Genomic DNA, 23,627 nt, shown 5'->3' with positions numbered 1-23,627 from the left:
TAAACCACAGCCTTTGATTTTGTGAGTTATTCCATCCCTCTTCAACACTACTGAAAGGGAAATTATCTCTTGGCCTCTTGTAGGCAATTGGTGGTCAGTCTTCTCGCAGTCTAATGGATCAGTTTGCTGAGGTGCTTTTCTCCATGAATAAGCACTGCTTTGGCCTGCTTACTGTGTGGCTCAAAGAAGCCCTGCAGTCTCCAGGCTTCCCCTCCTCCCGCGTCTCAGACGAGCAGAAAGATACCTTCAGCCAGCAAGTCCTCAGGTACCCTTTTTTAATAGCTACTTTTGACATTGAATTATAATAGATAAACTGTGAAATATTGCATAATGAATCTTTCACCAGAAGGTATTTAGACCTTCCCTAACTGACAACACATCTGATTTGGTGTCAACACCTTAGCAAAGACGGACAAATTAATTTTTAAGGATTCACATAGTAATTAGGAAAGTCTAATGATTGTGTTTTAACATTTTACAGCTATTAACTTTACTAAAGTGCTGTATGAAAAGTACTTGTTAGGGCCGTGTTTTAAAAGAACATACATAAGTATCATTTTTTTTTTTTTTCATTTGCTATGAAATTTCATGCTAGGGATGGAACTACTAAACAATTTATCGACAATTAGCAATCATGGCCATGAATTGAGTGGCATTTATTTATTTTGTATTTACAATTTACACAGTGAGTCAGAGTGTGAGTAAAAATCTGTGACCTGCTCACTGCTATACAGGAAAAACAGCATAAGAAACAGTATTTTTCATGCTTACCCCGGTGAAAATGGTGCATGCGACTTTAATGCAGTGAAACCTTCACATTGTCATATGCGCTGTTGTTACTAAAAACAAACACTAAAGGCAGGAGAACTGGATCCATCAAGTAGTAATGTTGGCAAAGTGATATTTTTTATTTTTATTAAATAAAAAAGCATTGCAATTCATAGATACAGACATTTGGTATTAGCCCAATATTGTGCGTTTGTGGTTGTTGGTGTAATTAAACAGAATTAAACTTAGTTTGAAAAGGTGTTAAGACTTTGTTGCACCTTCTGGTGGAAATGGAAGCTGTCTTAGATATAATGAATATGTAGCAGTAATAAACCAGAGGTTATGAAAATAATGATATTGATAATTTGGTCTTGATTCACAGATTTTTCAACTTTGCTATTATCCCAACCCTAATTTTAGAATTGCTCGCGCTCTCTTGCGCTCACTCTCATTCTTGCTTTCTCTTCTTCACACAGGGAACGAGTGAATAAGCGCCGTGTGAAGGACATAGTTAAAGAGTTCACTCTAGTGTGCCGGGGGCTGCATGGTACAGAATACGCAGCAGAGTACTGAACAGCCCAAGTCCAAAGTGATCCAAAACTACAATTCCAAGCAGCCCCCACCGGAAACTCAACACAGACATGAGCAATGCTAGAGAGACAGCCTGACAAACAGATGTTCAGAGCATGCACTGTAAGGACCTGAGGAGGGCGCTCTGCCTCTTTTTTGATCTTTCTTCTTCTCTTTCCTTTCCATTCAGCTTTCACAAGGCTGTTTTGGGCCCTCTGAAAGGTGGCCAGAGCTGCCTGTTTTGAGCAGCGAAAGATTTCATATAAATCCCCTCTCCTCCCTCTTCTCCCCACCTTCACCCTTGCAGCATGTGGATTGTAAACAGTCACCTCCCCTTTTTCACGTTCTCGATCTTCCGTGGCTCTTAGGCTGTTTTCCTTGTGACAATTTGCAGATGTACGAACAAAGTGGTAGTTAAATGTTTTATTTTTAAATTTAGAGATACTGAAAGCTAAATGAGTATATACACATATATAAATCTATATATAAACACTTATATATCTAGCAAACCACAGGAGGTGTGAGTCCTTATAGCTACTGCTACTGACAGAGAGAGGGACCAACGAAGAATGATCTTTTTTTTTTCCTATGTGGCTTTATATATATATCTATATAATCTACCTAACTACCCCCACTCACATTCTGCCAAAACGTTGTGAATCTTGTCATGTGTCTTAGAATTTTTTTTTTTTTTTTTTTTGTGATGAATTATTTTTGATATGTGAAATTAGCAGCACATATTGGGCTGGTAAGAACTGATGTTAAAAACAACACAATTTTACTCTACAAACATCTGACGTTGCTGATCAGACAGTTACAGTCAAGGAAGAAGATGCATTTCTCTACTCTGCTTATGGTGTCCACTGTGGAGAGCTGCTGGGAGCCCAGGATGGCTGTGAAAAATGTACCTGTGAATGTTCCTTGTGTCTTTTTCAGAATTTGCATAGTTTCCAGAGCATCCGTGAAGAAAGAGAAGTGGTCACGTCTGTAACTGTGAGCTGTACACCCAACACTGTAACGACAAGCAGAAAATGTTTTATGTTTTAGAAATGTAAGCGGTCCTTTTGCATATGTGTGTGCGCACACCAATGCGCATGTGCCTTTGTACACCTGTGTGTGAGGGCTTGTCCTAATTGCAGCCTCTATAGACTTTCGAGTGCACTTATGAGGAACTGAACACAAACCCTTACTACAAAGTCCCCTTGTTTTTGCTGTTCGAGGCCCCTGAAAAGGACGCTGCTGTGGCCAGACCTCTCTCTCTTTCCCTGTCTACTGCCCGGCCGCTGCCTGCAAACATGTAGCATGTGTGTTTTAAAATTTTGGGCGGGGGGATTCGGGCATGCAGCAAGTGAATGTGTTGTGAGCATTCAGCAGGTGAGGATTCTCTCCCACCCTGCATTTGTTTACCGGTGGTGGATACGTCTAGAGTAAGGGAGGGGAAGATAGAGGGGGTGACGTGTACATGACTTTTTTTTTTTTTCTTCTTTTGTACCTTGTTTTAATTTATTAAATATATCTAAGATGGCATCACTTGACTCGTCTCTGTGTCTTGAATTTAAGCCATAGGAGTGTAAAAAGGATAGTATCTGTAAGTAAATACAGCATATAGTTAAATCCTCAATATCTTATTCAACAGGGACACGTGTACATGTACATTGCATCTTTTCGATCCGCCCCAACACGTCACTGGACAGGTCATCACGATTCCAGGGGAACAATAACAGCCAATACTGTTAAATAGGCTAACGGGTAGCATGCTGAGTGATGGGTAAGACCTACCTACCCAAAGAAAGATAAATTTTATTTATATTTATATATATATATATATATATATATATATATATATATATATATATATATATATATATATATATATATATGTATTTTTTATTTATATATGTATTTTTTATTTATATATATATATATTTATTTATATATATATATATATATATATATATATATATATATATATATATATATATATATATATATATATAGCACAGGGCACCAGTGGCTAATATGCCAATCCTGGTGTTCTCTGGCAAATGCCAAGTGTGTGTGTGTGTGTGTGTGTGTATATATATATATATTGTTCTGTACAAAGTTGGATGTAATGACAACAAAATCACACAAAAATCATCAATGGAAATCAAATGTCTTCATGGAGACCTGGATTTGGAGTCACACACAAAATTAAAGTGGAAAAACACACTACAGGCTGATCCAACTTTGATGTAATGTCCTTAAAACAAGTCAAAATGATGCTCAGTATTTTTTGTGGCCTCCACGTGCCTGTATGACCTCCCTACAACACCTGGGCTTGGTCCTGATGAGGTGGCGGATGGTCTCCTGAGGGATCTCCTCCCAGAAATGGACTAAAGCATCCGCCAACTCCTGGACAGTCTGTGGTGCAACGTGGCGTTGGTGGATGGAGCGAGACATGATGTCCCAGATGTGCTCAATCAGATTCAGGTCTGGGGAACGGGCGGCCAGTCCATAGCTTCAATGCTTTCATCTTGCAGGAACTGCTGACACACTCCAGCCACATGAGGTCTAGCATTGTCCTGCAGTAGGAGGAACCCAGGGCCAACCAAACCAACATATCTCTCACAAGGGGTCTGAGGATCTCATCTCGGTACCTAATGGCAGTCAGGCTACCTCTGGACGAGCACATGGAGGGCTGTGCGGCCCTCCAAAGAAATGCCACCCCACACCATTTCTGACCCACTGCCAAACCGGTCATGCTGAAGGATGTTGCAGGCAGCAGATCGCTCTCCACGGTGTCCCCAGACTCCATCACGTCTGTCACATGTGCTCAGTGTGAACCTGCTTTCATCTGTGAAGAGCACAGGGCGCCAGTGGCGAATTTGCCAATCCTGGTGTTCTCTGGTAAATGCCAAGCGTCCTGCACTTTGTTGGGCTGTGAGCACAACCCCCATCTGTTGATGTTGGGCCCTCATACAATCCTCATGGAGTCGGTTTCTAACCGTTTGTGCAGACACATGCACATTTGTGGCCTGCTGGAGGTCATTTTGCAGGGCTCTGGCAGTGCTCCTCCTGTCCCTCCTTGCACAAAGGCGGAGGTAACGGTCCTGCTGCTGGGTTGTTGCCCTCCTACGGCCTCCTCCATGTCTTCTGGTGTACTGGCCTGTCTCCTGGTAGTGCCTGTCTCCATCCTCTGGACACTACGCTACGTTTTTTGAGCATGCCTCAACTTTCCCTGTCTTTTGTTGCCCTTGTCCCAACTTCTTTGGAACGTGTTGCAGACATCAAATTCAAAATGAGTGAATATTTGCAAAAAACAATAAAGTTTATCCATTTGAACATTAAATATCTTGTCTTTGTAGTGTGTTCAATTGAATATAGATTGAAAAGGATTTGCAAATCATTGTATTCTGTTTTTATTTATGTTTTACACAACGTCCCAACTTCACTGGAATTGGGGTTGTGTATGTGTGTGTATATACAGGGTGAGTCAAAAGTCACAGGACACATGTGTATATATATATGTATATATGTGTATATATATATATGTATATATATATATATATATATATATATATATATATGTGTGTGTGTGTGTGTGTGTGTGTGTGTGTGTGTGTGTGTGTGTGTGTGTGTGTGTGTGTATACATTGTGTGTAAATTTCATGATGAATGGACCAAAAGAAACTGGCCAAAATAGCTTGGACAGAAGTTCCACTGACTTGCGTTATAACGTGAAGAAAGTTGGCGGCGCCAGTAGGTGCTGCGCATGCGCACGGAGGCGCGGTTTCGCTCTGGGTAGGAGGTTGGCGCTTGTCCTCCGCACGCGTGTCCGGCTCCGTCTGTCAGGAGCTGCTCCGCTCTGCAGGAGGAGAACCGAGAGCCTCAAACAGACCCCGAGCGACTGGAAGGTGAGGCGCTTCGGTCGTCATTTTTTGCCACAGCGGTATAAGAACAGTTCTTAAAAGCCTCGAGCAGCTTTCCTTTATTTATCAAAGCGTGAAACTTTGCCCTGCACTCCGGCTAACCAAGTTAGCTGCCTTAACCTACAACCCTTACTCTGGAGTGTAAGAGTTCAAGCCGCCTTGTTTGCCTCTGTGTGATAGTTTTATCTGGTCAGTATGGAGTAGAGAGACTTTACATCGCCTCAGAGATTTTGTATAACGACTTTCTTCGCTGTTTTGCTGTAGCGCGTGTATTAAAGCCGAAGCTGCATGTGCGCTTTAATCTAATTGGCTGTTGTGTGTGACTTGAGTTACGAAAAGGCAGATTCCTCTCAGGTCTGAAGCTCTTATCGCTTAACTAAACGCTCCTGACTGGGCTGAGCGTCTTGTGATGCAACAGTTAAACAAACAGTTAAGCAGAAGTTGCCTTCAGTCTCATTTCATTTCTTCTACACGGTTTTTGGACACTTTGCATTCTTCTCTTGTAGGAGATTGTGGTCTGAACTGATTTATTAATGTGATTTAAACTTTATGTGAATAACGGTTTATGTAACTATTCATAAATTGATCTGTTCTTTTCCACAGAACATTCACTGCAGGGTTTGTTATCTTGATATTGGTCACAGTCACAGTATCTCTGATCAGTCAGTCGGTGAGGACAGGGGGCTGTAACTAAGACAGTGGGGCTGCAGTGTCAATATTGAGCAACCCAAAAATTTATACAGAGGAAAATTCAGTGGTGAAAGTAAAGGTGGGCAGTATGGAAAAATATAACATTGTGATACTTAGACATTCTAATTATATGCAATATATCTCACAATATTTAGTGGGTCTGAAAAACAGTGGGTAAAAATAAATTAACTCAAACTGAAGTTTATCCAGTTACAGTAAAGGCTTGTTAGTTTAATTGATCCGAATCTCCTCTTTCTCGTGCTGCATGCAGTTTTTCAGTGTGGAAGTACTGGTGATATTCAGGTTATGCTCAGGAAAGCATATCAAGATGTGATTTATCCCAATAGCATATTGCCATAGGTGAAAGTAGTGACGTTATTGTCTTCTTAACCCGTCTCTGTCTGTTTCTCTCTCCCAGGATCATGACTGTGTTGCGGTTCTACCGGAGAGAAGAGTCCGAGGGGGGGCGGACCCTGAGGAGGGTCAAACAGCTGTATCCGCAGGTCACCGTAACGACTGAGCACTGCTACAATGTTGAGCTGAACGGTGAGAGATGGCAGGATGAAGCTGATGTTTGTTTAAAGACTTTTCTGCCCCCCCAATGATTTCTATAAATGTTTCTGGTCGAAATGAATCTGACAGTGTATTGAATGAGGCCGGCGTCTTCAGTGACAATAAAAGGGTTGGTAGATTGCATAATTGAAAGAAAGTAATTCGCAAATAAGGATCTGCAGTATACTCAGCAGTCTGTCTCCCTCTCGCTCTCATTCACACACAAATACATCTCTCTCTCCTCCTGTCCTCTTTTCTGTTTCTCTATTTAACTTTGCCTCTTTTTGTTTTTTCTTTCTTTTTTCTATTATCTCTCCCCTTCATTTCTCTTTTTTTCCTTTCTTCTCTCTCTCTCTCTCACTCTCTCACACATTTTTCTTTTTCTGTCTCTCCCTTTCGCTCTCAGATGCTGATTCTCTGAGTAAAGAGCAGAAGGACGTCCTGTGCTGGTTGTTTAATCCTCCTCACTCTGCAGCTCTGTCTGACGAGCCCACTCTCAAAATAGCATCACCAGCAGAGACTCTGGTGGAGATTGGCCCCAGGTACATAAAGACTTCCCTGCTTTAACATATTAGAAAAGGTTCAAATGTAATGCTTCTCACATCGGCAGCAGTGCGGATACTATAGTCCTCACTGCAGACTTGATAAAACATAGTTTGGTGAAAAATATGTTTCTCATACTGTTGTCTGTTAAAGCGGATACAAGTATGGATAAAATTCGGACTTACGGGTTGTAGATACTGCTGTTTTTGTTTATGTTTGTCCATTTTTATAGATAAAGGTGTGGCATGTAGTATTAGAAACCAAGTCTATTAGCGACAACTTGTCATGGTTTAGTTAAGTGTGTGATGACTTAATTATGCAGTTTGCACAATGCTAGTTGGTCAACATCAGCTTCCATTACTTGGTAGAGCTGCATTACCTGCATTAGCTGCATTAGTGCAAAACTAAAAAAAACTTTCTCCGCTAGGGGGAAAAACTGTGCACATTGAATTTTTCACCAAGCTATTGCTTTAAACTACTTCCCAGTTCAGATCCCTGTTTGTAGATATCATTATCTTTATTAATGTTTCCCTGTAGGCTGAATTTTTCCACTGCCTGGTCCACAAATGCAGTGTCCATCTGCCAGAGTGCTGGCCTGAAGCAGGTGACCAGAGTGGAGTTGTCCCGCAGACACATAATCAAGGTCTGGTGAACCATCACACTTCCAGAGAGCTTTATTACTGTCACCCAGCCTCAGATTAACTTTCCTTTACCCCATCATTCATCACATGAGTCTTATTATTGAGGCCTTACCTGAATACTGAGTCATCAGTTGTCCTTAAAGGGTAATGTCACCGTTTTCTTTTTCTCAGACTTTCTGCATAATATAATGATTAAAATGTGAAGAAAGGCAAGCAAAGTGATTTACAAGAGAAAAAGGGGTTTTAAGCCTTTAAAAGCCATTTCATACAAAGTTAATACATGATTATGAATATGTTGAATGATGCCGACCCTGAGTGAGAAGCGGCTTAGAGAATGGATGGATGGATGAGTGATGCCTGAAACAAAACATACTGTTAAAAATCCCTTCATGGCAGAGTTTTGCATGTAGTAAATAAAAAGTAAGAAACTGACATTTTTTTGGGGGGATGGTGGAATTCTCCTTTAAGAACTGCTAATAAATTAAGACAGAACTGACACCCAAGTGAGGTCTTGTGTTTGTCTTTGACCCCACTTTAGACAATAGTTCCTTGTGGATTGTCAACAGTTGCTCCAATTATTAACACCCATACCTAGTGAGATTTGGTTGTTTCTCAACAGGGTTAGGATTAGGACTAGCACTAGAAGCAAGTTAGAGTTAGAGTTGAATTTAGGTTTTGGGTTGGAGGTAAGGTTAGCATTAGCATGAGTATTACATTTAATTAATTAAATAAATAATTTCTATATTTTTATTGATGTTGGATTATAGTACATTAAGAATCTAGAAATTATCTAAAGTGAACTGTCTAAACAAGGTTTTACAGTCTGTTGTTATTTGAAACACTCCCAGTGGCTGATTTTTCACCCTTTTTAAGATGGTCCTGTGCTTTTCTTGTCAAAGGGTGGACAGAATGGACCAAGAAAGGATGGAGAAATGGAGAAGCTGATTGGTCTCTTGTATGACAGTATGACAGAGTGCATCTACCCGAAGCCCATCACGTCATTCTCTGTGGATGTCCAGCCACAGAAAGTGTTTGAGGTTGACATTTTGGGGAAAGGTCGTGCTGCCCTGGAGAAGGCCAATGATGACCTGGGTAAGCGCTGTGGATTCACTGGAAAGCTTAATTTTTTTGGTCCATTTTCCTCTGAGTTTTTTTTTTTTTTTTTTTTTTTGGCATCTTTTCACTAATACATCTCACCAGGCTCAAGAGCCAGAGTTCTGCTTGAGAGTAGTGAGACAAATTAGGATCACACGGCGCTCATGATGTGAAGAAGTCACAGGACGAGTGCTGTTTTAGTTTAATAGGTCATGGGATCTGTGTGTGTGTGTGTGTGTCTGAGTGAGACAGTGAGAGAGGGAGTGAATGAATGTGATAAGGATTTGAAAAAGGAGGACTCTGCGTTGGCGTCCTGTTGAAAATAACGTGCTTGAAGGTGCAGCAGTGAATTTTTTGCATTCAGTGTAAAAGCAGTTTTAGCCAAACATGGACAATAATTGGCACCCTTCTGTTTCTTGTACAGCCTGAGAAGCTGCCTGACTTTGTCAACTGCCTAAGACTACGCTGCGGTCAGGGCCTTTTGTGCAAAACGAGCTATGGACCCGCTGATGCTGTGATAACTGTGATATTTTTCGAATTCCAGCAGCGTCTGACTGCCTCAAGTGGCACAGCAGTTACATTCAAGCGCCTGTCCAGGTGGCATAATGTAACTCCTGTTCTATTCAAGTTTAAATGGAACATTTCAGCAAAAACCTTGTAGAACTTCAGAACTGAATTTCATGACTTTTAGCACTGTTCTTGCTGTACCTGCAGTGCTAGTGTTAGAGAAAAATATTTATGCCAAAAATGTTAATTACATCATGATGCAATGTTTTGGCCATACCACCGTACTAGGTTTGCATATATAAGATTATCATATAAGATATAAGATTATCATATAAGCTTTCAGCACTATTTAACCAGTCAGGTTTGGCATGAGTCTGTTACCTTGTGTCTCTCACATGTATAACCATCTGTTTCTTGTCCTCATAGGATAGCACACTCAATGCTGACTGCATATTTAGAAGACATAACTTTGTGAATTTGATTTATGAACCCATCTGTCATATTGAAAGTAGCTTTGTCCCATCCTGAACCTAGAACCAAAAGCAGTACATGCCATTGTTTTCTTACTGCTTGCTGCTAATATTTGAACTGTTACTACGTTTTTAACATGGGTTTATAATGTGTCTGTACATGTGTGAACAGGTTTGGCATTTGATTCCTGGGATCTGGACTACTACACAGCATTGTTCCAGAGGGTGAAGAGAAACCCCACCAGTGTAGAATGCTTTGACCTTGCCCAATCCAATAGGTGAGTGTGTGAATGTTTAGTCATTATTTCTGTTTGGTGTATTCCTTTCACATTTGTAGGAATTGTCTAACCTCTGTGTCGCATCTGTAGTATAAAATCTTTTAACAATGTAAAAAATAATTTCCAACTGATGCAAAATTGGTGCTGAAGCACATAGAAACATGTTTAAATTATTGTGTGTGGTAAAGGGCCCTATGCTGCATACAGATTTGACTGGAGAAACACAGTATTATTTAAATGGATATAGAGTCCAAAAAGTGTAATATTGTGTTGCCCTTCTGTGGTCTTGCCTGCAGTGAGCACAGTCGCCACTGGTTCTTTCGGGGGCGGATGGTGATTGATGGGCAGGAGCAGAAGGACACCCTCTTCAGCCTCATTATGGGCACCCAGCAGCATAGCAACCAGAACAACGTGATCAAGTTCTGTGACAACAGCAGGTGAGCAGGGTGGAAGCGGTAGTGTGTCTATGCTAGTAAGCTTGCTACTTGCATGCCGCTTGCACACTGCATGGTTTGGCATATCACAGAGTCACTGTGGCATTAAAGTCATTGTCGTAGAAAGTGCAACTTGTCTTGTGTGTGTATGTATGTGTGTGTGCAGTGGCATTAAAGGCATGGAGCTGGAGTGTATGTTCCCTACTGATCCTGTGCAGGCCAGCTGCTATGAGACCAGACGCAGCACCAGACATGTCATCTTCACTGCAGAAACTCACAACTTCCCCACCGGTCAGAGCATGAGCACATTTACACTTTTATCTTCTTCAGAAGATATTAAACTCCCTTTCATCACTAAAATAAAATTTTTTATATGCTTAACACGTACGCTATCTAACGCTTAACTCTTTCTGTATACCCCCTAGTGGCTGTTCCACTGGTGGAATAAAAAATGACTGATATTTTAAAATAATGTATATCAAATAAAACAGCTTGCCCTGTTGCTCTAAGACACTGGTGACCCTGTATCTGAAATGTTGTGACTTTGTGTTAAGCTGCTAATGAGCAACGATGTGTTAACAACCACCCCCCACCCCGCGCTGTGAATTCTCCACAAAAATGGCAAGGCGTCGAAAGCACAGCTGCGAATTTGACTTGATATCAGTCATGTACAGCTGCCCCATTAAATTACATTCATAGATATTAATTTGCACCTTCAAACCTCATATTAGACATTTTCATTAAAATATATTCCAACAAAATAGGATAAAAATTCATAGTTCACGTAAGGGACCTTTTTACAAAACAGGTGCAATTAACATTTTATGACCTCTGAGAAAAACAAGCCGTAATTGTAAAAAAAAAAAAAAAATGCAAAGCAGGTTCTAAATGTCTACATGTGTATATAAATGCGGTTTTTACATTGTGTATGAAATCTATGATGATTTGACGATTAACCAATTTATTTAAAGATATATAATTAAGATTGTTCCTTGATCAGATGTGTAGATTTCACAGCATTAAAAATCACTGTAAAAATTTATTTGAGAGAGGCCTTAATTCTGAATTCTGATATGAAAAAGGCAGATGTAAGCTAGAAAACTTTGTAGATGCTCATGTTGTGTTTTGCTGATAATATGCGTTGGGTTCTACACAGGTGTTGCTCCCTTCAGTGGGGCTACTACAGGTACTGGTGGGCGAATCAGAGATGTGCAGAGTGCTGGCAGGGGAGGTCATGTGATCGCTGGCACTGCTGGGTACTGCTTTGGTAACCTCCACATTCCAGGTTGGTGTGGCTTTCAGAATGCATTTGTTGTACCTTAATTGAGAATTGGAATTTTGAAGAATCAAAGGTCTTAAAAAGTCTTTCTATATTTGTTTACTTATTATTGTTTGTAGGTTATACCCTCCCATGGGAGGAGGCTGATTGGGAGTACCCCTCCAGCTTTGCTCCTCCTCTGCAAGTGGCTGTCGAAGCCAGTGATGGAGCATCAGACTATGGTAACAAATTTGGAGAGCCAGTGCTGGCAGGTACAGTGCTTTCTTTCTTGTTTGTGTCCCATGCATTAGCAGAAACATTCTGTTGAATTCAAAATATGTGCACATTTTTTAGCTGTTTACTTTTATTGTTGTCTTAAATGGTGATTTTTTTTTTTTTTTTTTTTTTTTTTTTTTTGTGTCGGTAAAGGCTTTGCCAGATCTTTTGGAATGCGATTGGCCAATGGAGAGCGCCGGGAATGGATCAAGCCAATCATGTTCAGTGGTGGACTTGGCTCAATTGAGAGTAATCATGTGAAGAAAGAGGAGGCGGAGCCAGGTAGGGAAAAAGCACAACATGGATCATTATAGTCGAAAATTAATTCCGTATGATTTCATTCTTGCAGCCCAGAACATGTTCATTAAATAAATAGCACTGTGACTAATAAGAGAACTTGCTTCTGTTTAAATGGATGTTACTCCTGTCCTCTGAATTTCTGTTTTTTTTGTGGATTAGGGATGGAGGTGGTAAAAATAGGAGGTCCTGTGTACAGGATTGGTGTAGGAGGAGGAGCTGCATCTTCTGTACAGGTGGATACAGACTTAATTTCCTGTTTCATTGACATTTAGTCATTCGATAGAAACTCCCAGGGCTACTTGCTGACCTGCATTGCTTATTGCTTTGTTAAAAGTGATGGTTAAGGTGAAATGTCTGATGTATGATGCGTCTGTTTGTGTTTTTTGTGTTTGTGCAAGGTGCAAGGTGATAACTCCAGTGAGCGGGATCTGGGTGCAGTGCAGAGAGGAGATGCTGAGATGGAACAGAAAATGAATCGGGCTCTCAGGGCATGTCTGGAGAGAGCATCAGGGAACCCCATCTGTAGCATCCATGATCAGGGTGCTGGAGGAAATGGTAACAGTTAACGTGTGATATGTGGATTCAGTGTTGACTTTTGTTTAAACAGTGATGCTGTAGGCACTTTGTCACGTTCGTAGTTAACGTTAATGCACTTAGTAAACATATGAAATCTTTAATACGTCATAGTATTTAAGAGAGTGAATTTGTGCTGTAATATAGGGAACGTGTTGAAGGAGCTGAGTGAGCCTGCTGGAGCTGTCATCTACACCAGCAAGTTTAAGGTGAGCTTTTATGTAAGGACATTGTTACACAGTGTGAAGACAAGCTAAGCTGAAATATTCACGACGTCTGTCCTTTTTATCATGCAGAGAGGAGACCCAACTCTCAGTGTTCTAGAGCTGTGGGGGGCAGAGTATCAGGAGAGTAATGCTCTCTTGCTCCGCCCGTCTGACCGGAGTTTCCTGGAGAAGGTGTGTCAGAGGGAGAAATGCCCCGTCGACTTTGTGGGCAAAATTACAGGTGATGGCAAGGTGAGTTTGAACACTTTAGATCTCCAGAGTTATTGTAGTACAACTTTCCTCAAGTTGGGTGCATTTACAGATTTACATGTGTTAAACAGAAGGAACATGCTCACAGTTTAACTGGTTATGGGTTTGTGAGTGTGACCTGCTGCTTGATGGTGAACTCCTTGTGTTAGCATCTGTTCCCAGTTACTACCGCAAACAATATTCACGTTTGTTGCTTTCAGATTGTTCTTGTGGATGATTTGTCTAACCAAGGTGATGGAGTGGGCGGTGGGCGGTGCCCTGTGGATCTGGTGCTGGATTGGGTGTTGGGGAAAATGCCTCAAAAGGTGAGAAGGAGCCTTGAACTCGAACACTGTACCCTTTGTAAACATTGACATAAAAAGTACAGAGAATTTGTACTTCTGTGAAATTATGGAGATCATATTAAAATCAAAAGTATGGAACCAAAAAATATACTTGAGTGAAAATCAAACATTATCAATGTTTAAACATACTCAAGTACAGTACTGTGCCAGTCACCCAAGCAAATTCTTGAAAACCGTTTATCTAGATAATAAATATGTGAATGTTTTTAAAAACATCAAATGACATTGGAATAAATGTAACAATACATGCTAATCTGTATCTTTTAGGATAGATTTTTCTCTAAATAACCTTAAAGCACCGCTTACATCGCACAATGTCTGTGTTCCTGCATGAGATCTTTGATTGGCAGATACTGGCCTTCTGCAAATACCTTCCGTAAAATACACAATACGGGGAGAGACTTTTTTTTAGTTATGCTTCTAATCTGTGGAACTCAATTCCGCCTTCTATTAGAGAGTCTAGCTCAGTGCTCACTTTTAAGAAACATTTGAAATCATATTTAATCCGTTTGATCAGTCAGCCTTATATGATTTCAGTCGAATAGTCATATCTTCTGTTATTGTTAAGCTTTGTCACTTCTCTGTAAAGCACTTTGAGCTCCACCATTATGAAGAATTATTATTATTATTTTTATTATTATTATTATTATTAAATTCTTGTGTTTTTAAATCCATGAAATGAAGATTAGTTCAGGAGCTCCCTCTGGTGGCTGTTTTTGGATATTTACGTTACGTTAAGTATTATTTGAATGATAAATCATCAATTTATTCAATTGTTCATCGGTTTTCTCCAGCTTTTACACTGTTTTACATCCTACACATTTATTTAATAACCTCTCTCTCCCTCTCTGTAGGAATTTGTGCTGGACTGTCTAGCATCCTCTCTGCAACCTCTTTCTTTCCCTGCAGACCTGTCTGTTCTACCAGCTCTAGAGAGAGTCCTTAAACTGCCTGCAGTGGCCAGCAAACGCTACCTCACCAACAAGGTAAACAAGGTCACATTTGCACAACATGATTGCTTGTGAAAACAATGAAGACAAGGTTATTTCCCATTAAACAAATGGCACAAAGCAAGATATCATCGCTGTCAGAGCAAAACTGTATATGCATTTGTTTTCCACTTTTTAAAATAATGCTGTTTTTGACTTTGACTTTTCCTGTAAAGTTAACATTATGGAGATACGAGGTTTTGTTCTAACAGTGATGAGATGCTACTGAAATAAAAGGCTAGAAATAAAAGGTACAACAGTCCACTGAGGCTTCCAGTACTGCAGTGCTTTGAAAACACAGGTATTTAAGCATATTTATCCATTAAGTGCTTATCCACTTTTCTTGTCAGGTGGATCGCTCTGTGACTGGATTGATTGCACAGCAGCAGTGTGTAGGACCTCTCCACACCCCATTAGCTGATGTGGCCGTGGTTGCCCTGTCCCCCTTCAGTCTCCAGGGTGCTGCCACAGCAATTGGGGAGCAGCCAATCAAAGGCCTGGTTTCCCCAGCAGCAGGTGCTCGAATGGCTGTGGGAGAGGCCCTCACTAATCTGGTGTTTGCCCAAGTCACTGCTCTCAAGGTAAGTAATTGAAGAATAATAATATTAATAATGCTAATGCATAATTTAAACACACACTGGGAGACAATAAGGCTAATATATTGAATGCCTGATTAATATGTCTGCTGATAACTCAAACTGTATGTGTCTGGTTTCTCTTAGGATGTGAAGTGCAGTGGGAACTGGATGTGGGCAGCGAAGTTGCCAGGTGAGGGGGCGTGTCTCTGGGAGGCGTGTCAGGCCATGTGCAAGGTCATGGGCCGACTAGGCGTGGCTGTGGATGGAGGAAAGGACTCCCTTAGCATGGCAGCTCGTGTCAGCGGAGAAACCATTAAGGCACCAGGTGGGTATGTGCATGAGTGAGTGAATGTATACTCTATGGCCAAAAGTATGTGGACACCTCACCATTACACCAATATATTGTTGGATATAATCCAACACCAAGGCCATTAATATGTAAAATGTAATAGGATAATGAATACATTTAGGACAGTAATGAGTAATATGAATAATGATGGCCTGGAGACGTTTAGGACAATGTATTCTGTCTTCAGTCATGACTGCTTTATTTTGCCCAACACTGTACTTATATGTGTGCACACTTTCTCAGGCTCTCTGGTGATTTCTGTGTACGCTGTGTGTCCTGATATCACTGCTACTGTCACCCCTGACCTGGATGACCCACAGGGCAAAGGTTAGTCTTACATGGCGAGGACTCCATGCATGAGCTCTTCAGAAGAGAGCTCTGGCTACCGGGCCTAGTGATCTTGGATAGAATGAATAAATGAATGAATCTCTCTCCCTCTGTACTTTCTTAGTATATTAAAGAAAGTGGGCTTTTTCAGACTAAGCATTTTCAGCTTTATCTGTGTGCTGCATCTGTCAAATCCGTTGTTACTGCAGACTTGTGATTAGTTTAAAATAAAAAGTGATTTGGTAAAAACAGGAAATCTATGTGTGCTTATATGCAGAAAACCCATTATGCCTAAAATGCTCTTCCATTGGTTTCTGAGTCAATGAGTTTTGTGTTCTGGTTCAAGTAGGAAATCATTTGTGGCCAATGAAGATTAGGCTGAAAAATTCTGTTGTATTCTTTTAACAACTTTCTGTAAGTGCACTCTAGAAAACATGTTAATACACTATCTGAGTCGTCTTGTGAATGAGATCTTTGTCTCCTTATGTTCTTCAAGATGAATTATATTGTTTTGCCGAGGTTATACAGCTGAGATATTTGTTTATAAACTATTTATCTCAGCAATAACCGAGATAAATTAAAAAAAACATTTTTTTTGATATCTTGATTAGATGAATACAGTTACAACAGCACTGATTTAGTTCCTGAATGATCTGTTCTCTCCAGTCATTACATCGATTTGTGAAATTCCATCTGCTGATTTTATTTAATGAAGTATTACTGATAAATGGGAAATGAATGGTAGTGGTATATATTGGAATTTCTGAATGAGAGCTTTGTAAATGGTTAAACTAACACAGTCACACACACAAAATCACAATGTTCACTACCCAAATAGACTTCATTTCATGTTCCTAGATGTTTGAGCTTTTTATCTTTTAAGTTGAGAGCAAAGAGGCTATAAAAGAGTTTCTATATGTTTTCATTTTTTTTGGCGATCTGTGTGTATGAACGGGGGAAAAAAAGAATATAAAACACTTGACTCTGTCATCTGTCAGGTGTGTTGCTGTACGTTCCAGTGAGTGCGGGTAAATACAGGCTGGGTGGCTCTGCACTAGCTCAGTGTTATGGTCAGCTGGGAGACTGCAGCCCTGACCTGGATCATCCTGACTTGCTCTCTGCCTGCTTCAACACCACACAGACGCTCATTAAGGGTGAGTAATAACTAAGGATATATTCTCTATAGCCCAGGTTTGTTTTTATTTCAGTGTCAGTTTTGTTCTTCTAGTTTTTACAGTGGTAAATCTAGTGATGCCTGTCTGTCTTGTAGACCGTCTACTGAGCGCAGGACATGATGTCAGTGATGGAGGTCTCATTTCTTGTCTTCTGGAGATGGCTTTTGCAGGGAATCGTGGGCTAGAAGTGAACTTGCCATTTGAAGGGGTTGGAGGTTCGTATAAGATGATTCAAACATGAATATATGAAACTTAAGACTCACTTCAGTAGCATTAAATAAGCACCTGTCTGTCCCTCTCTCTGTCTCAGTGTTGGAGGCTCTGTTCTCAGAGGAGTTGGGTCTGGTGTTAGAGGTGTGTGAGAGTAACGCAGTCAGTGTGTGTCAGCGTTACACAGATGCTGGACTTGTCTGCCACAGGATTGGCACTACCTCCGGTTTTGGACCCGACTCTAAGGTGAGGTGTTACGAAAACCTCTCTGCACTTCTGCAGGCCTAGGTCTTTGACTGAATTTAGATGGATGGTCTAAGCTTGCAATTTCAAAGTCAGTCATTTTGTTTTTAAAAGTGTGTTCTTTTTTTTTAAGCTCTCTTAAACTGTAAGGGCCTTACTGAAATTTATTTACACTTACATGACCTATTTTTTAGCAGCTGCATAATGTATTGTAACTACTGGAGGGTGCATTATTAGATAGATAATGAGTAATAAGCCTGAAGTTGAGGGGGTTAAAGTCAAAACAACTGCCAAAAAAAAGAATTATATCTGCAGGATCCCGAATGTCACAACTGGTTAGGTGCCTAAGCCATCTGTGGCCAGGAATCCAAGACAGCAAAGTTGGCCTCACTCTCTCAAGGTGGCCAGGGTGGCCCTCTCCCATCCCCCATAGATACTAGCCAACCTGTGGACTCTAGTAGCTGACTTAACAAAATTGGCAGTTAGCGTTCTCCTTCAAGCACGTTCAGCTGTCTAATGACATTGCAATAGCAGCAGTTGGAAAAGATGTGGTGGCTGACATCACATGACATAAGTAAGCATTTGCCAACCCTCCCAGCTTGGTAGCATCATGTGATAGCAGGTGGAATTGGCCATGACCAAGGTGGGATGAAAATTTATCTTACCTGAATTTTAAAATGTTGAGTAATTACTTACAATTTGAAGTATTGAGAAGGTGTTTATGTTAATAACAAAGTCTGATGAGGACAAATAAATTGGACTAATGATAGTTATGTTGATATTGTTCTTCTCCAGGTCAGGGTGAGCCTGCGTGGACAGGAGGTCCTGAACGAGCGTCTGCCCACTCTCAGGGCGTTGTGGGAAAGCACAAGCTTCCAGTTGGAGCATATGCAGGCCAATCCACTCTGTGTGCAACAAGAAGAAAAGGGGCTAGCCACTCGCTCCCAGCCATACTTTAAACTGACCTTCGACCCTGCCCCAACACCCATATTTACAGAGCTGGGTTAGTTGAGTAAAAGTGAAGCCACTGCTAAGTTCAACTGCAAACAACAGCTCATTGATAGATTGTTTACCTCTAGAAGTCAAATTAAATATGATGTACTCATGTTGTTGCACAGCTGGGCAGAAGCCTCGTGTTGCAGTGGTCCGAGAGGAAGGCAGCAATGGAGATCGAGAGATGGCTGTGGCTTTGTTTATGGCTGGATTTGAGGTAGATAAACACTGACACAAAACACTGCATGTAACTGAGCCCAAACACAAATTATTACAACATAAAATGTATTTGTACTTATTGCAGATTTACTTACAAATTCGTATTACTGCAGCTCCACAACAGTTTCTAAAGGTGTCTCTTTATGTATGTTTAAGGGTAAAATCCAGTGACTGGACATTGTGTGTATATCTGCAGGTATGGGATGTAACAATGCAGGACTTGTGCTCTGGAGCCACAACCCTTGACCCTTTCCGAGCTGTGGTGTTTGTGGGTGGTTTCAGTTATGCTGATGTGCTTGGATCAGCCAAAGGTGAATCAATGTGAACCTTACACAGAGAAACGCACACTCACCACTAGGTCTGTGTTCAAAAGATTCATACCACATCATAAAGGGGCATGTGTCAACACACATATTGACATAGTGATAGCTTTATTTATAAGTTTATTTAAAACACAAATTAACTGCATTTAAGTTTTAGAGTGCAACATCCAACACGTGGTAAATATATACTTGGCGTTTAACTCTTTATTCATCACTGTTTGTGTAACAGGTTACATTGGCGAAGGCTTTTATACAAATATGTCTGGGTTGTGCATTCTGGAGAAACAGAGTTAATTCATTAGTTTATCGCATAAGCAATCTTTTTAAAACCATAATTAATCTTTTAACTGTTGTTAACGCATGTATGATCTTTAAGTATTAAAAGTTTCACTTTAACAGGCATTGTTCAGTTTACAGTTGTAGTTATTAGTATTAGTAGTCATATCAGGCTGCTGTGATTGGCCGTTAGGCCATTTGGTTACATGTTTGTAGAGCTGTTTCAGGTTGTAGCTCAATTTAGTCATTCATGCAAGAACATTAGCCTTCTCTACATTGTCTTCAGATGATTGCGTATTGTTTGTCAAACTGTCTTGCTTTTCTCATTAGGCTGGGCAGCCACTGTGACCTTTAACCCACGTGCCCGAGAGGAGTTTGAGCGTTTCCGCCATCGTGATGACACCCTGAGTCTGGGGGTGTGTAACGGCTGCCAGCTTCTGGCTCTGCTGGGCTGGGTGGGTGAAGCACGGGATGGAGGTGAGAAAACAGAATTAAAGGTTACATGAAGGAATGTGCCAGTGGTCATGTCAGCATTTTAAAAGAACACTCCAGTGTTTTTCAACCTGATTTCTATCTGCTGCATCTTATCACGTTACTGATTATTGATGCAAGAAATTCTGTTGACTTGAACCAATAAGGTGGTGCCTAAAAGTTGTCCCATTGACTTCTGTTATAAGCAGCATGAACAGGTTTTCTGTTCTTTAATCAAGTACAGAGAAATTATTATCTGAGGTAATCAATAATATGCTAAACTGGTTCACAGAGGTCAGGTTTAAAGATGCTGAACTGCTGATGCTGAAGATGCTGTTCCTTTGAGCACTCCTTTAAGTAGGTGTTAAATTATGCATTAGTATGCGCAGTGCTGTGACACTCTCGTGATGAGACATTCATAAAGGTCATTTCATACATTACTTTCAATAATTTAATAGCTTGCCGTTTCCCCTTTTCCCTCCCTCTTTTTCTTTTGCCTCTTTCTCTTGCCTATTTGTGTGCTCTCTCACTTTTAATCCCTCTCCCCTCTATCTATATCTCTCACTCTCTCTCTCAGGCTCAGAGGTGTCGCTGACCCATAATAAATCAGGGCGGTTTGAGTCTCGGTTTGTCAGTGTGGGTATTTTGCCCTCTCCATCTGTCATGCTGAAGGGCATGGAGGGATCTGCTCTGGGTGTGTGGGTTGCCCATGGAGAAGGTGAGTCTTCTGTTCACACTAAAAATGACCAGTAAAGGGTCACTTTGACAGTGTTTCATGACATGAATGGATCGACTCATTTTTATGTGAAACACTGTTTAACGTCATGCATGCATTTACATCCTCATATAATCATTTGAACACCATATCAAAGCTTTAATATTAGTAACATTTGATCCACTCACATATAACATTTGTTAAAAAGATAAAATTGCTTAATTGAAACATATCGAACACTAAAGCCTTGTGGCAAATTCATATAAATATTACTATCATGTCGATTGTAAACTGAAAGCTAATCATTGCAAGTCATTTTTCATTAAGTAACCTGTAATATACAGTGGAGTCTAAGAGTATGAGAGTATTGGTGATTTCTAATTTACTACAAATGTTTCATCATCAATTATGTTATCAACATAGCAATTTAAGGGCATGAATGTCAGACTTTCTTATTATTCTTATGTCAATTTTTCCCTTAAATAGCACCATGCACTCGAACTGGTGCCAGAAGTTTATGGAAAATCTTCTTATGAGTAGATCAAATCCACCTGAAAGTCTTCTGAACAAGAGCTGCAGTGGAAGTGATTGTACATATTAAAAAAAATCTGACCTTTTTGTACATTAAGTATGATCAGGAATTGACTCATGTTTGAATAGTGACTTTTTGTGCTTGTTATACATTTTCTTGTTTTAAAGTTTTCAAAATTCTACATTTTTGTCGTCCTTTTCCAGGTTTAAATGGTAAAAAATAGATTTGTTGTTAATGTGGCCTTTTAAGGTGAAGTTTAGTTTGGCTCACATTAAAAATAGCCTGTTCCAGTAATTCTCAACTTCATTTTTGGAAAACTTCTGCATTGCAGTTTTAGTGTTTTCCCCACTTTAACACACCCACATGAATAATGAGCCTTAATGAGATTGTTAGATAGATTAAGTGGGTTAAAAGCACTAGTGTAAACCCCAAAATATGCAGGACAGGAATGTTCTGATACCAGGGTTGGGATCCACTGGGCTGTTCAGATATTAAAATCTGATCTAACAAACAAGAAACTCAAGTCTCATTTCCTACTACACATCTTTCAGTATAGCTGCATCTATGGTACCCCTTAATGAAGCAGAGCTTACTGTAATCATCACCTTTCCTGCTCAGGTCTGATGCAGTTCTGCTCTACTGAGGCCCAGGACAGGCTCATAAGTGATTCTCTGGCACCCCTGCGCTACATTGATGACTCAGGAGCCCCCACAGAGACCTACCCCATGAACCCCAATGGGTCTGCGTTGGGCATAGCAGGCATCTGTTCAGCTGACGGCCGTCACCTGGCCATGATGCCCCACCCGGAGCGTGCTGTGCTGGGCTGGCAGTGGGCCTGGGCCCCTGCACCCCTCAGGGCCTCTCTGGAGCCTTCACCTTGGATCCGCATGTTCCACAATGCTGCTGCCTGGTGTCAGACCACTAGAGAAAGAGAGCGTTTCTCACCGTTGCAGTGAACTTGACTGGGCCTGCTGTACTGTTACATCTAAGAAAGTGCTCTGTGACCAGCCAACTCTTTTGTATGGTGGTTTGAGAGAGAGTGTTCTAAAGTTTACATAGTGCACAAGGCTGTGTTTTTACACCCATAAAAATGATCTAACAAAGGCATAAATAATATGTTTTACTGTGTGTTACTTCATTTCAGGTAGAACAAATATGAATGATGTCATGGCATTTAGCCAAAACCTAACTGTATGAGATTTGTTTTACTTAAATGTGACTTGCACTATATCAAGTCATGAGGACCAAAATGTCTTGGATATGTTTTTAAATAGTTAAAAATGTTACCATCAGTGTTACAGCCTCATACAGCTATCCAAAAAAGTGGAAACTTTCAGCTTCTATTCATCTGCATTTCGAGTATGTCTATATGAGTTGTTGGTGCTTTCTTTGCTTACTAGGCTACTTTTTCTTAAAATTACTGTAGAGGGCGCTTGATGTCATACATTATTAGATGACAGTAGCTTCTAGGTGTAGAATTAGAAGCATGGCAGCAGTAGACAAATCCTGGTTTTGCTGAAGGTGTATACCTGTGAAGCCATGTCAGTCTAAAGGTGGCATCATGCCCAGCAACTCTGGGTTTCAACTGGATTTCTTTATGACAAAAGTGAGTGGGATTTTCACAAACTGTCACTATTGCACTGTTCTGAACAGAAAGGTTAAAAGCTGATACATTTTGATCTACATGTGCCTGGTTCCTCTGAGTTTTGAGGTTGTTAAGGAGTCAAAAATTAACATTTTAAAATTGTCACATGAAAATAAGTCTAGCTTTAAACTTCACCACTGTTATTTAATAACAATAGATAATCTTAACTGATAACTTATCTGCTACATTTGATGAAGGTTGCTGGTTTCTGTGGTGTGTTTTGGTGATTTGGCCAGTCTTATGATGTCAGTTCAGTGCACAGCAGTGTTAACTTGTAGCAAACTTCATATTTTGACTTCTTAACAAGGTTGCATTTCAGAAAATCTAGTGACATACAGAAGACAAATGTATGTAGTACAACACATAACAGGGTTGGAACCATTTTCTTTAGCACAGAGCACAATAGCAGCAATTCTTGAAAATTGTGTTCATTGTGAGTGCAATCTAGCTCTAGACCTACACAATGATGGCAGTGGTCTTTGTTAGCAAGGGTAACAGGAATGAAGACTGTGCCAGATCAAAGCTAAGTAAATAAAGATGAGGATGTGACTTGCAGGATGGTTGTATGATGATATGTTTCTCAGTCATCCTGTTAGACATTTCAGATGAGGCTTACATTTTAACTAAACACTACTAAAAAGGCAAACATATCAAATAAACTTTTGGTACAAATTCAAAGATCGTTTTGTTGTGTGTGATGTATGAAGTGTCTTTGTTTTACTGTATAAAATGTCAAAACAAGGACACACTGTGTCAGTGATGTGAAGCACTACTATTATAAAACACCAGAATTTACTTCAGTGCTAATAGCACCCCCTTGTGGAGAATCCTCAGCCTGCTAAATATGAGTAAGTGTGTGTCAGGTCCTTGAGGTGCTTCGTACCTAAAACCAACAAG

At 40.4% G+C, this 23,627-nt stretch overlaps 2 protein-coding genes across 2 annotated transcripts in view; both read left to right on the top strand.

The window, feature by feature from the left end:
- ipo13 (importin 13) overlaps positions 1 to 2,868 on the top strand; it is a 55,953-nt gene extending 53,085 nt beyond the window's left edge. The window contains exons 20-21 of the mRNA XM_017688450.2: positions 84 to 265; positions 1,245 to 2,868. Of these exons, the coding sequence (XP_017543939.1) occupies positions 84 to 265; positions 1,245 to 1,341 (279 nt within the window). The 3' untranslated portion in view covers positions 1,342 to 2,868. The remainder of the gene's footprint in view (positions 1 to 83; positions 266 to 1,244) is intronic.
- A 2,233-nt stretch (positions 2,869 to 5,101) lies between these two features.
- pfas (phosphoribosylformylglycinamidine synthase) lies at positions 5,102 to 23,410 on the top strand. Its single transcript, XM_017688440.2, has 29 exons — positions 5,102 to 5,233; positions 6,357 to 6,484; positions 6,897 to 7,032; positions 7,571 to 7,676; positions 8,574 to 8,766; positions 9,919 to 10,024; positions 10,321 to 10,461; positions 10,625 to 10,749; positions 11,615 to 11,743; positions 11,857 to 11,988; positions 12,146 to 12,274; positions 12,452 to 12,525; positions 12,691 to 12,847; positions 13,013 to 13,074; positions 13,162 to 13,323; positions 13,542 to 13,646; positions 14,540 to 14,671; positions 15,025 to 15,255; positions 15,397 to 15,577; positions 15,845 to 15,928; positions 16,927 to 17,082; positions 17,199 to 17,318; positions 17,414 to 17,559; positions 18,352 to 18,559; positions 18,675 to 18,766; positions 18,965 to 19,079; positions 19,698 to 19,844; positions 20,416 to 20,556; positions 21,704 to 23,410. Exons 2-29 carry the CDS (start codon positions 6,361 to 6,363, stop codon positions 22,039 to 22,041), a joined length of 3,972 nt encoding a protein of 1,323 aa, XP_017543929.1. The 5' UTR covers positions 5,102 to 5,233; positions 6,357 to 6,360; the 3' UTR covers positions 22,042 to 23,410.
- The last annotated feature ends 217 nt before the right edge of the window (positions 23,411 to 23,627 follow it).

This window comes from Pygocentrus nattereri, chromosome 4 (assembly GCF_015220715.1).
Source record: "Pygocentrus nattereri isolate fPygNat1 chromosome 4, fPygNat1.pri, whole genome shotgun sequence".
In the NCBI taxonomy this organism is placed as follows: domain Eukaryota; kingdom Metazoa; phylum Chordata; class Actinopteri; order Characiformes; family Serrasalmidae; genus Pygocentrus; species Pygocentrus nattereri.
Note: the sequence above shows the minus strand (reverse complement) of the source record. Positions and strands in the feature narration are given on the sequence as shown.